This window comes from Urocitellus parryii, chromosome 9 (genome assembly GCF_045843805.1).
Source record: "Urocitellus parryii isolate mUroPar1 chromosome 9, mUroPar1.hap1, whole genome shotgun sequence".
Lineage (NCBI taxonomy): Eukaryota > Metazoa > Chordata > Mammalia > Rodentia > Sciuridae > Urocitellus > Urocitellus parryii.
The window spans coordinates 81,744,541-81,758,909 of NC_135539.1; the positions used below are offsets into that span (position 1 = coordinate 81,744,541).

At 40.4% G+C, this 14,369-nt stretch overlaps 1 protein-coding gene across 1 annotated transcript in view; it reads right to left on the reverse strand.

Moving 5' to 3' along the window:
* Ryr2 (ryanodine receptor 2) overlaps positions 1–14,369 on the reverse strand; it is a 588,770-nt gene that overhangs the window by 222,472 nt on the left and 351,929 nt on the right. Inside the window, exons 26-27 of the mRNA XM_077802933.1 lie at positions 9,953–10,112; positions 7,704–7,851 (exon numbers count right to left, since the gene is read on the reverse strand). Of these exons, the coding sequence (XP_077659059.1) occupies positions 7,704–7,851; positions 9,953–10,112 (308 nt within the window). The remainder of the gene's footprint in view (positions 1–7,703; positions 7,852–9,952; positions 10,113–14,369) is intronic.

Below are 14,369 nucleotides of genomic sequence, written 5' to 3' on the forward strand. Positions count from 1 at the left end.
CATGAACCTAGTGACATGAACTCCAAGTTGCACATAGAATTCATACAATCATCCTTCTAAATCATACCCCAGCTTTGCCTGTTTTGATAAGTTTAAAATATGTCCACAAATATTTCATCACACTGCCATTTGAAAAGTGTGGACTTCATTCAGTGATTCACTTGTAATAGACTATGGTGGAAGTTGGTGTAACAGCATTACAGCTTCCTTCTCATGCTCACTCTTTGATCATATGCTGCAAGGGAAGTGGGTTGTCCATGAAGGCACTCAAGCATCTCTATGAAGAGGTCTATGTGGAAAAGGCTGTGGCTATCTGGCTGTGTCTCCTGCTAACGGCCAGCAAGGAAATGAATCCTTCATCTACAGCTATGTAAGTGAGCTAGCTGTCTCAGCATCAACCCTCCATCTTCAGATGACCTGGCCATGTGACAGCAACAACAACACAGCCCATGATTCAGAACCACCTTACCAAGGTACTCTCAATTCCTAACTCACAGAAACTTTGAAGTAATAAATGTAGTTTTGAGCCATTAAGTTCTTCTGGGGGGAGTAATCTGTTATACATGAGTCAGTAACCCATACACCTCCTCTTTTAGGATTTCCCTCACATCACCAAGCTAAGTTAAACTCTTTGCAGAAATGATGCTTTCACCATATGGTAGTGTTGGAAATTTAGTCAACCATCTCTCCTTGCACTGAGAGCTACCATATAGATAAAACTTTACTGTTGTTCCTTGAATCCCAGATCTAGGCACAGTAAACATGTGCCTTCAATACCCACATACTGAAATCAAATGGAAATGAGAATAATTTCAAATATGGAAGCAAAATGACATCCAATTAGGATTTTGTCGTCATAATTCATAGGAAAGTAGGTAACTGAAATGTAGCAACACATTGTCAATGAGAGTGTTCAGAAGATTAAATTATATTATGGTTGTAAATAGACTGAATCTCTCTAAGTCTTCTGAATAACACCTTACTTACCCAGCATCACCAAGAACAAAGTTCATCAGTTACCTTTGATATGGAATTGATCAGCGGTAACTGATCAATTTTGTCCTTATGCCTTTAAGTGGTCATATATTTTAAAATAACCACTAACAGTTTCTCTGACATGCACTGCCAATTTCCATGTACAAGTAAAATGTACTCTCCTTCTTGGATACTTACCATCATTAACTCTTTACTCTTTCTTTGAAGACTCAAGGTTTCCACTAAATCCACAGGGATCATCTCTCCGAGTTGTGCTATCCACCCCCTTCTCTTTAGTGCTCATGATGTCATTTCTAACTTTATAATTGAGTGAGACTGTTTTGAGCACGACTCTCAGGTTATGATTTTCAGTGTGTATCAGGAAAGCAACAGTGAGAAGTCCTGATAAAGTTGAGTAAGTAACTTCCGAAAGACTTAAAATGCAGCAGGATGAGGGAAGGGAGGGTCAGATAATCAATCATGTTTATGAAGACTCCAGGTACCCAAAATATAAATATTCAAGGGGAAGGAATGAAAGCATGTTAATATAAAAATAAATGGTATGTCAGGCTAAACAACTAGGTGATTCTCCCCAACACTTCATTATTATCATTATAACATCTTTCTAACAGAAAAAAAAATATTGTCACCTCTCCTACCCTCTCTTGTAACGATACAAAACATTAAAGAAGTATAAACTTAAAGGGTGCTAAAGTCCTCTGTGAGTATTATATTCTTCATTTACCTGAGTCATTGAATCAAACATTAAAATGTAGGCAAAAACACTGTGGGAAGTGCTATACTACCATTTTACAAGTAACAATTTTATGCCTGTTCTCTACAGAATTCACTAAAAAGCCCACAGGTCAAGTCATTTCAAAGAGGCCCTGTGGGGCTGTGAAACAGGATCCCTTAACAGTGTGACCAGAGAGTGGAGTCTTCACAGGACACCATGGTCACTCTGAGTGTAACACCCTCCTGGGAAGCAGTGAGACACTGACACTCATAATCATGACAGATTACTAGCAATGACCCCCAGTAGGTGAGATGAGAAGGTAAGTTTGTGTTTCACAGTTTAAACCCCCAAAAGATAGATTTAGGATCAATTATTTGAAAAGAATTATGAAGTCAACTAAACCCTAAGAAGACCAATAGCAATGAGAAAAAACCTGAACTATCAATATCAGGAATGTCAAAGGAAGTGTCACCACAGATTTAACATGCAGAATAATAAGTGGATGATGAAACAAATTTACACCAATAAATGAGAGCAACTTAAATTAATTTACTGGTGAACATAATCCAATACTTGTTCTAAATTTCAAATCAACATTTAAGGAAGAAATAATACAAAACTAACACTAATTCTTTCAGAAAATAGAAGAGGAAGGAACAAACCCTAACCTACATGGCCAGTTTTGCCCTGATATGGTAATCATGAAGAATATCCTCATTGACATAGATACAAAAATTCTAAACAGAAAACAGAATCTGGCTGTTTTAAAAAAGGCCACTACATCATGACTAACCAGTTATCCTAGAAATGAAAACCACGTTGAATGCTTGAAAGTCAATGTTAACCAAAATATCAACAAAGAAGAAAAATAGGTAAAGAACAAAAGCACACAATTCAACATCTTGCTCATGACAAAAGCTCCCAAGCAACCAGGAACCAAAGGTAATCTCTGCAGTGTGGTGAAGGACACTGAGAACTCAGCTGCCCATGCTTCCCATCCAGTTTTGCAGTGAAACTTGGAAACCTCTTCCCTTAGGTCTTCCCTCACCCCCAATTCTACCCCCATGCAACCCTGATCTGAATTTCTTACCAGTCAAGAGGCAAAAGGTGTGATGGCTGTAAAATAAAAAGTTAGATTTTTCTTATAGATCTCATGATTATGTATGCAGAAAACTATGGATTCTATAAGTGTGTGTGTGGGGTGGGGGCATAACAGATAGACAAATTTACCTAGTCAACACTAAGGCAGGATAAAAGAAAGGAAGACAGGTGGAAAGACAGGCCAGGAGACAAGAGGGACTGTCCCTTGAAATCTAGACTCCAGCCTCCCTCACTCCACTCCCCAGGTCTGAATTCCTAAAAGGTCTAATAAAACTTGGAGTATTCTAAGTCCAGTTGATCAATGCCTATATATCTTGTTAGCTTACAGGATGTATTTTAAGGCTAAGTAAAAGGAGCTGAGAGAAGAGACAGACAGACAGAGATTTGGGGTGGGGTGCAGAGAGAGAAAGAGAAATAGTGCTAAAACCCCAAGACATGGTACACTGAAGTGCTATCTATTAACCAGATAAGGTCACCCTGAAGATTCTGAGAAGAACCAGAGCAGGTCCCAGTGACAGAAACTGAAAATTCTAAGGCTGACCCCCCATGTGCTTCTCCTGCTCACATTTACAAGGCTTCCTTTAAAAGCAGCAGCTGAGACCCCCAGGGTGCACCTCTTTCCTGAATTAATCTCCTTGCTCTCCAAATAAATTTCTGCTTGGGCGTCTTTTGATGCACCTTGAATCCCTGAAAGTAAGTCAATAATCTGCCAGGGCAGAATTAGGTCCCCTTATTCCTTCTGAGGCACCTCCTGGGACACCCCCTAGTAACCACAAGATATAAGATTAATATACAAATATCAATAAGGTATCTCATATATAACAATAAGTAATTGAAAAATAAAATTGTTTTTTATAAACATACCAAATATATCAGATAAATAACAAATACTGTGTGTAATCTCTATCCTGAAAATTACAAAACAAGGCTGAGATAAATAGGAGGAAATGGAACACAGGAATGTGCCACGTTCGTTCACGAATTGGAAAACTCCTGTTAAAATATCAGTTTTCCCCAAATGACCTATAAATTCGGCTCTAATTCTATCAAAATCAAACTGATGCCAGGCCCAGGGACATTCCTATAGTCCTCATGGCTCTGGAGGCTGAGGCAGGAGGATCACAAGTTCAAAGCCAGCCTCAGCAAAAGTAAGGCACTAAACAACTCAGTGAGACCCTGACTCTAAATAAAATACAAAAAAGGGATAGGGATGCAGCTCAGTGGTTGAGTGCCCCTGAATTCAATCCCCAGTACCAAAAAAAGAAAAATCAAACTGATACATTGAATCTACAGTATATAAGAAATGCAAGGGGACAAAAAGCAAAGAAATCCTTTAAAAAGAAGGAAGTTGGAGGATTTATACCACCCGATGTCAGGACTTTTTGTAAAGTGATAACGACAGGGTGACATATTCTTACTGTAAGGTCCTTGCTTAGCATCTGGATGGCCATCTTAAACGACAGCGGGCATCTTAAGAAAAAGTTTTGGTTTCCCGCCCAAGGGCCTTTCTGAGAAAGACTCATCATTCCCTCATACCAACCCCACCATTAACCACATTAGGACCTGCCGGCTCTGATTCCTGAGCCTGCCCTATAAAAGTTGCAGAACCCAAGCCTGTATAGCCTCTCTGCATCTAAGGAGAGATGTGCCTTTATTTGTCAGCTCTGACAGCTCTGTGTATCTCTGCCTGGTCTCTGTCTTTCATTTCTCACTCACCCATTTCCTGGTTCCTTACTTTCCTTTCACTTAGGGAGAGATGCGTAGGTCAATGGAATAGCATGAGCAGTCAGGAGATAGATCAACTTAAATGTGATCAATAAATTTTGACAAAAATTTGGAAAGAGGATAACTGTTTGCACAAATAGTGCTGGGACAGCTGGATATCCATCTGTACAAAAAACAAACCTTGCTCTCAACCTCACATCATTAACAAAAATTAACTCAAACTAGGTCAGAGATCTCAAAGTAAAAGCTAAGATAATAAAACTCTTGAAGAAAATACAAGAGGAGATCTTTGTCTTTGCATAAGCAAAGATTTCTTTGGACATAAAGTATACAAATAGAAAGGAAAAATCATAAATAGACTTCAAAATTAACTCTATACCCTCACATCTTTCCCTCTCAGCATATCGTCCCATGCCCCACCCCCAATTCATTGTCTACTTTCAGAAACTGTAAACCTTTTTACAAAACTACTGATTATATTTTAGATAATAATTGAATCCAACATTTCTGTACATTAAGAATGTCTTTTCTTTGGGGGATTTGAAGTCCAGGGAGAGAGAAGTGGGGTCAGAGCATTCCCTTCAAGTGTGGTCTTGCTCAAGTTACATGACTTTGCTAACCCCAAATCCTCTCATCTACAAAATGGAAATGACAGTAGCCATCTCAAAGGGTCATGATGAGAATTAATGAGCTTGTGTAAGTAGCTTAGGTGAGCACAGTATAGTAAATGCTCAGAAAAGGTAGGCCAGGTCACAATTACTAGAAATCCTTTAAAGGGGGGCATGGAAGCACAGCAAGAGATCAAAGTAAGCCACATTGCTGGAGGCAGTAACCAGGATAATCCTGAGGATAATCAGGAAGTATTAAGAGATGCCCCTGACCTTAAGGATGAGATGAGATCATCTCAGATTACTTAACTGTGCCCTAAATCCAATGACAAATATCCTTATAAGAGACACAAGAAGAGCTGCACACAGTGGCACACATCTGTTATTCCAGCTACATGGGAGGCCAAGGATGGAGGATTGCCTAGCTGGAGCCCAGCCTGAGTGATACAGCAAGACTCTGTCTCTAAAGAAAAAGCAAAGAACATAGGTAGGAGGTGGCAATGTGAGGATGGAGGTAGGTCCTGGAGTAATGTGGCCACAAGCCAAGGATGCTGGCTGGCAACAACCAAGGAATGCAGTCTCTCTAGGTACTCTGGGGGAATCCAGCCTTACTCACACTTTGGTTCTGGACTTCTGACCTCTGGACTATTAGAGAGTAACTATCTGTCATTTTAAGCAAAAAAAAAAAAAAAAAAAATTAAAGCCTTCTCTTTCAAAGACCCCATGAAGGAAATGAAAAGGCAAACTACCAACTGGAAGATAATATTTGCAATATCTGACATATTGCTTAAATCCAAGAGATATTTTTAAGATACAATTCAACAAAAAGATAAATATAAAACTATGACCTGGCAATGATACACCAGGGTTTTGCTCTATGAGAAATGAAAGCATAAATCTACACAAAGACTCCTCTACAAATGTTCATAGCAGCCTTGTTTGTAACAGCCCCAAACCAGAAGCAACCCAGATCTTCAACAGAATGAAAATAGGTGAGCAAAACATGGCTTGTTAGTGCAGAGGACTGCCAAGAAGCCAGACACACAAAGATGTCTGCATAAAGTACAACAAGGGACAAAATCTGTGGTGGCAGGATTTAGAAAGTGGTTACTCCACTGGAAACACAAGGGAACTTTCTAGAACAAAGAACACATTGGACCCATGGTTTTAGGTTGAAGTTCCTTTTGTGCATAAAACCATCAAAATTCACCCAACTGAACATATAAGTTCTACATATTTTACTGTATGTAAATTACATTTCAATTGAAAAATATAATTAAAAAGAACTAATTAAACATATTCTATGCTCAACAGCTATAGGACTTTTTCTAATTGTACTTTCTTGGCCTAGAAATCTGTTTTCTTCCCTCCCAGCGAGATGCAGCTGACAGCTCTGTGAGGGGGGCTCTTGGCCGTCTTCTGCACACCCCTGCCAACCAGCAGCTGCTCCTAAGAGTGTACTGCATGTTTTTTGCCATAAAGCCAGCCTCAAGGTAAGCAAGAAGTCATACTGTAATTACGAATATTATTGTTTTCAAGCCCATACTTAATTTTACTTGCAGCAAATGTAATGATCCAGTAACTACCAAGGTCTCTCAAGACATTGAGCTGACTACATTCTCAACTCAAAGGACAAAAACCTATCAGAATGCTGGTGTTAGAATCCTGCATCTACACAAAGCAGATGGGATGACACAGCAGCCCCCTGAATCTCAGTCTCCTAACCTGTACAACAGGCACAACACAAGCATCATTCTCAAAGCATTACCACAAGGAGTAAATAATAATTGTAAAGGCCTCATGAGCAATCACCACTCTGGATAGTTCCATATAAAGCACCACGTGAATACTGTCATCATCAAGATCTGAACTCATCCTTATGCACAGGTACCACACTGAAAATGAGTCCTCAGAGGATATGTGGGACAGATTTTTAAAACTTCCTTACCAAAATATGTAAGTACTATAATGAAACACATAATCCTTGTTTCATTTTTGTCAATTCAAATTCTGGACATTAATACTAAATCAAACTGCATTATCAAAGAGGTAAAGAGTCAGCCATTTTAGACCATTTTCTAAGAAGGTATTATTTAAGGGAAATGTGTTTTTATGCCACCTTATCAAATATTTATTGAGTGCCTATTCTAGTGTGTTTTTCTTAAGGAAGAACATCACACTTATTAAGTTTTGCTGATATGTTTAAATATAAATGATGAAGGTGGGATTTGGGAAAACATACGTTTACCCCCATAATGAATGAAAACAGCTCTTCTGGAGGACTGGCCAGGCAGAGGAGCCAGCCAGTATGGAGAGGCAACCGCTCATCATGGACTCTTCTGGAAGGTCAGCCTCTCCCTTCCCCTGCAGATTCACTGTGGTCCTGAGCCACCCCCTGAGAGACAGGCCTAATTCTGCAGGTGTCCATCGGGGAACAAAACCCACTTGGAGTCACTTAGACTAGAAGGTGCTACCGTACCAGCCCTTCCATTCCCTTATTCAGCTTTGAAGAACTACTCTTGAGTTTGGAAGCAGAGGCCGCAAAGCAAAACCACTACCGTGTTCTTGATCCGGGGCTTCCAGGTTGTAGCCGTAGCCCAGCAGCGTGCGCACGGCCTCACGCAGGCTGTCCTTGTTTGATTTCTTGGTTCTGTCATCCAGGAGGGTGTAGGGCACAAGGCGAGGGTTTCTTCTGTTCTTTACATCCTGCGAGGGAAAGAGGTGTGTAGTTATCAAAGCGACACCAGCAGCCTGCGGAACAAAGTGGCTGACGAACACATCAAAACCCAGTCCAAGGGTAAAAGCTGCTGCTTCACACTCCATTTGTCTACCCGGACTCCAGAAATTACCAAAACTCCATTAAAACAAGAGATTATAGCACAGGAATAAGGGCATCAATTTAAAACAGGCTCTCAGTGAGAAGGGGGGAATATAAGGACAGTCACCAAAGCAGCTTTACTCGCCTCCAACCACCTGCCGGGGCTGCAAAACACTGGGCTATTCTGGAGGACACTCACTCTGCTAGCAAAGCTCACTGACAAGTCTCTGTAACAAGCAGGGCCTGATTAGTACTGGTCACCTCTAGGTGGTTTGAGTCAATGGACAACACAAGGCCCCTTTCCCTTCCTTGGACAGAATCCAGCATATTACAGGCAGCCACTCCAGAGGCCTCCAAGAGCTTGGAAAACGTGCAGGAGGCCAACTCCATCCACCCAAATTAGGTTAACCAGGAACACTGAAATGACTATCAAACATACTAATGGCCCATCACCAAAGAGGCTCTGGTGTTGAAATGGAGTTAGAATGTTACTGTTAGGATGCCTCATCTTGGAAAGCAGAAAACTCACTTCAGGGATGGACACAGATGCATCCATCCCTCCTGGGGCTTAGGCACCACCTCTCAGGAAAGTACTTCTTCCCATTCACTGAGATTCCACTGTGGTATCTGCTGAGTTTCCCTATTTCAAACAGCACAGTCAATGCCTAACTTGCCTTGGCATAAAGAGGAACTGGGAGGCTGTGGGTCTCCCTACACGTTGTCACACACCACAAAGCTGGGGTTGCCAGGAGTGGTCCTGGTGGACGGGAGCTAGAACTGTGTCATCTCTCCTTTCTTCCAGCAAGTTCAACTACAATACCTAATTTTGGATGCCTGAACACCTACTCCCACCCGTAGTAAAACCATCCTGTGGCTCCTTGGGGCAGGGCCACCCGAAAACGATCCCCAAACCAACAGACAGTATAAACAGAGGCTCTGTACTGCCAATGCAGCCACATCCCTTTGGACATGGTATGCCCTCCAACTTCCCAATCTAGGAAATCTGCAGCTAAAGGGAGTCCCACTCTGTGCAGATTGGGTCCTGGGAATCAGAATGCTAAAGCTGCTGTCCAGGCTCTAGTGCATGCTGAGGTCTGATATAAGCTGTGCTAGAGGGACAGAGGAAAGGACCATCAACAAACACCTGCTTTCAAGCTGCTTAGAGTCTAGTTCTGATCTAGAAACATTAACTGGAGGGAGACAAAAAGCCTAAGACAGCATCATTCCCATAACCCAGAAAACATGTGGCAAGGAGAGGGGTGTAAAAGAGTAGAGGGGTGGGGCTAGGAGAAGAAATGGAAAAATAGCTCAGACAATGAGTAGAAACCACCTGAGGAGGAAGGAGCACCCTCCTGGAAGAGGCAGACATCAGGGAAATCCTGCTTTGTCTGCAAGACACATGGTCTTCAAGGCAAGTGAGTCTTCTTTTTGCAGAGAACCAAAAGACTCCTTAACCTCTCTCTGGTAAAAGTACGGATTAGCATTAGCACATGCATACACACAGCATATTAGATTTAATGTTAATATTTGCATGGATTATGACCAGTATAATTCAATACAAAAATATCTCATCATTTCATGGGGTAAATCATGCCAAGTTTTCTTTCTTCTTCCAAATGATATAAGCCACTAGAAGGGCTTTAGAAATGCATTTTCCAAACCATGTTTTAGGTTTTATATGGAACCCTATTCTAAGCCTAAATGCAATAATCCATTTTATTCCTGAAAATCTTCATGTGAGGGGATCCTGTCAGAAGCTGGCAAGAAGCACTGTAATAAGAAAGTGGAGGACTCTGGCTCTGGGATCTGAGGTCTTGACCACAGTCCTGCTTCTCCCACCTGCTGGCTGTGTAGTATTGGGCATGGTGCTCTTTCTAAGGCTCTGAGTATACCCTATGTGAAATGGTCATAATTTAATTCCTCCTTTTGCAAATTCAGCTAATTCCCACTGAAGTGGATCTCAGAGGACATGCCAAGATGACCGTGTACCTGCTGGATGCCGTAAGTCCAGCCCTGCCGAATTCGATCCCGGGCCCATACATTGTGAGCATTTTCTGCCAACTTGTCCACCATTGCTTCCTGAGATGGAGTGAGCTTTATAAAGCTCAGGTCCATTGGGGCAGGCTTGTATCCACTTGTCAGCTGGTAACTACAAAGCAAAGAAATTTGTAATTAAAATTTACAATCCTATGATAGTCTTGTCATGGTGCCACCAATCCCAACTTCTCCATAAACCAGAGTGGAACCCAGGGGTGAGGAACAAGCAAGCCTGCACCCCCTCACTTCAGCTGATGTGGTTAGGCAGAAAAGCCACATGACCTGTATGCTTCCATTGTTACACCAACAGAAATAAGACGACTTACTCACTTTTCAAAGATGCTATCACCGCATGAGTTCCTAATAGTTAAGGCTTTTGAATAGTTTAAATCAAGCTACTGATTAACTATTAAACATCTAATGGATTTCTCTTCCTGTAAAATTCTCATTTTCTTCAACTTTTAAATGTTATAGTAATGTAATATTTGTCTCGTGAATCAGCGTGTCTTTTTTACTCTCTGTTCTTTATTCTACAGGGAGATTCTAATGTGTTTGTAACTATTTCTCTATTGCCATCCCTGGTTATGTTACCAAGGAAGTCACTAAATAAGAGAGAAAATCTCAGCCATGCAATCATCTAAAATGTGATTACATTTTATTTCCCTGGAGTTCAGGGAAGTCTGAGTAGCGGCTACTTCCACACTCTGAGTGACAGACTGAAGGTCTTACAAGAGTAGGAAGCTTTAATCTTTGGAAGAATGCAAAACTCACAATGTTGACCTCTCAGCACACACTCCCAAGTGCAGTGATACCACAGACTCTGTCCACACAGTCTTGCCCCAACACTCCTGAGACTGGCACAAGGCCAGGTCACCATGGCTTCTAGCTCATTCTTCTCATTTATTCCAATGATCAACTATGCCTTGATCTGTTTCTGATCCATTTTTCTGCCATTATATCAAAAACAATTCCCAGCTGATAGTAGCCTTTTGAGTAACCATTTCTGAAGGAATTAATTTTATTTGTCAAACTGAATGTAAATAAACATCCATCTTCATCTCAAAGATTCTCCTTTTGTGAAATGAAAATTCACCAGATAATAATACTAGCTTTAAAAAAGGCATCAGAATATGTGAGAAAACAGTCTTTAAAATGAAACTATAAATCATCCACTCATTCCAGTTCATTCCACTCCTATTTCTTTATAAAACATCTTAAAATAATTTATCTAGTGGCAAAAATCACAGAAATGTTCTGTTTCAAGTAGATTAGTCTGGCAGATGCAAAAACTATAGCTAATTACTTTCTTATGTCATTCAATTTACACTAAATTTATAGACATGAAATTCTGTTCTGTATTAAACAGAACTCTATATACATGGGTCAATATTATTTCCATTTTTTTTTTAAATAAGAAGCTACGTGACTGTTTTTATCCATTCATATGAATCATTGGATCTTACAGATTTCTGAGGTTTCAGTGTACAAATTTGCAAGCTCCAAGTACATTCACATATACAAGCTCTCATTCAGCTAACATTTTCTTCAAGGAAGAACACCCAGAACCTTCTATACCCTGAACAATAATCACGCAGACAGAGTCTAATTTTCAAGCTGGATGCTATTTGCTGGAGGCAGCCTGCAGAGTGAGGAAGAGCCCCATCTGCACACCTCCCCACCTCTCTTCTCAGTCCCCTGAGGGGCCCACAAGGACCCAGCAGAGGGCAGCACACACCCCTCTTCCTTGTCTCCCTCTCCAGTTGCCCTCATCCCACCCAGCTGTCTCAGGAAACACAGATAATGAAGATCTGGAATTAAGACAAGAATCACCAATTAGAGCCAAGGCTACCTCACTGTACCCCTCAAAAAGGAGAGAAATGTCCTGGCAACTGGTCTAAAGCAGGCTTTCCAGCAACATCGCATAGGAAGGTATTTTTGAAAGTTGGAGGGTGGGAAAGATGACCTTGCAAACAACAAATTACAGACAAGTTCTACTAATCGGTGAAACTGTAAAATATTTCCACAGCGTGCCACTTTGTAAGTTTCCTCTTCCTGAGCAGAATTTCTTCCCCAGTTGCTTTAATCTATGATTGCAGTGAAAACCCATGGAGTTGGTTCACATCTGCTGGTCTGAAGAAGCACAATAATTAGTTCACACTCATTTTCACATGTGAACTAAATTTTGTTTTAACCAGGCTTTCCACTTGTGCAAATAAATAAATAAGCAAGCTTAAATGGTTCTTTCAAATAATTAATAATCTCACCCAAATTAAGTTATCATCATTTCTCTCAAACCTTTCATTTCCACATCTGTTACACTAAAAATCATCTCATATTCCTGTATCGTAAAAATACAAATATTTTTGAAGTTCATAAATTCAACCAACCCTATTTTGAAGAAACTGATGACAGAATGAAATGACTGCTTCACCAACTTGAATTAATGGTATGAAAAGCAGTAACTTATAAAACCATTTTCCATCTGTCATACATCTTGACAAAGGAACCAAGAATCAAACCATCATAGCCAAACAAATAATATGCTAAAATATAATTAAATGTACCTTGGTAAATAATGTTATTAATTCATGTAAAGAGGTACATAAAGCTCAATCAATAGCTAATATGAATTATTTTGTGGTCAAAAAAAGAACAACAAAGTCTTAAACAGAATGGGATTGACATGGACCTTGGAAGCTAAATGATTTCAGACTGATTCCTAGAAATTTCAAGGAAATAGAGATTATTATGGTAATTCCTGGGAAGTCAAATTTCATAGCCCCCAAGATAGGGAAAGTTCTATCACTACCATGTGTATTAATACAAAATATGCACAGTTCATATAAAAGATTTTTGCATATTACATCCCACCTTCTCAAACTTCTTGGAAAAATTCTGCCAGAATCAGCCCTGGGTTCCTCTTTCCTTCCATCTATTTGTTTAGGAGGTTGGCTGTTTGGCTTTCATTCTCCTACTTTAAAATGCCAGGTTTCTGTGTCATCTATCATCTACAAAATTAGCTTCTGAGGAACACAGATGAAATTAAGCAAATTCAATCTGTTGGCTTTCTAAATATCCAAACTCTTCTAGTTAATAGCTTTTAGTCTTATTTTGACAAGTATTATAATCTAATAATACAAAACAATAAAAACAACAGTGAATAATAAATTATCCGAACAGCCTGGGTTTCAGTTTCCTTACAGTGAATTTTCTTTTTAAATAACTCTGGAAAAAGAACAAAAAAACCTGGCAAAGTGCCAGCTCCATTTGCATCAAGTTCTCCAAGATGTAAACAAAACATTGACAGCACTTGGCCCAGCTGAGGAGTCTTCCGGTTAAGTGGCAGCTTGGTTGTGCACTTCACCCATGTGACCCACGTGATTCCTACGCAGGTATTCTGAAGGAACCTTGGAAAAGAGCTTGGTATCATCTCACTGAAGGGCCAATTAAAATAAGGCAGCAAAACGTGGCAAAACACCAGAAACACTAAAAAGCAAGCCTTTCCTTCTTTTCCCTGCCACCCCCACTTCCCAAGCTTGCTTGTTTAGCATGAATCAAGTTAAATGAAGCTTGGAAATCATGTTGTAAAAGATGTGCGGTAAACATGAAAAGATGATGTCCAAGTTCAGTGGATGTTAGCTGTAAATTTCAATAGCAAATCAGCCCTGCAAGTGCCTTGGAACAAATGGGAAGATCTCAGATGACTGCACACCACAGAGACTAAAGGATGAGTTTGCTGGAAGCACATCTCCTAGAAATGAATCCTGGGCTGACATCTCACAGAAAGCAAGTAGAGAATATTCAAAAACCATTCTCCAGAAAACAAACACAGAAAAAATAATTTTGACATAGAACTTAGAAAACTGAAGTACAAGAGATGTATTTCTTCTACTATTTCACATCTTTTTGCATGTTTACTTTAAAAATAAATATCTAACATGCCTATGTGCCCTCTGTTACTACCCCTGCTCCTTCAAGCTTTTAAGTCTTCCACCAACACTCGGCCCTCTTCAGTAAGATCAGGAAGCATCACCGCTCCCAAGAAAGAATCATTTTAAAGATAGACCCCAAAGTCTACCCTTCACTTTTCAAATTTTTACTATCACAGAGAATAGCCCTGTAATAGTAAAAGTGTCTCTTCTGACACAAAAAAAGCACCTTATGCCTCAGGATGGGAAGGAAAGACATGGTTCTTTAACCCAAGGTCTCCAGTCTTAGGCAGGCTGAGGTCCCAGAGCCTAGAGGCAAGGAGAGTCAGAGGAAAGCCAGAGCCCCTACCCTAACCCAGGTGCAAACACAGAGATCCTGCAAAGCCACAGCAAACCTTTGTCCTGCTTCCCAGGTGGTACCCAGGACAATGGCCAGGTCC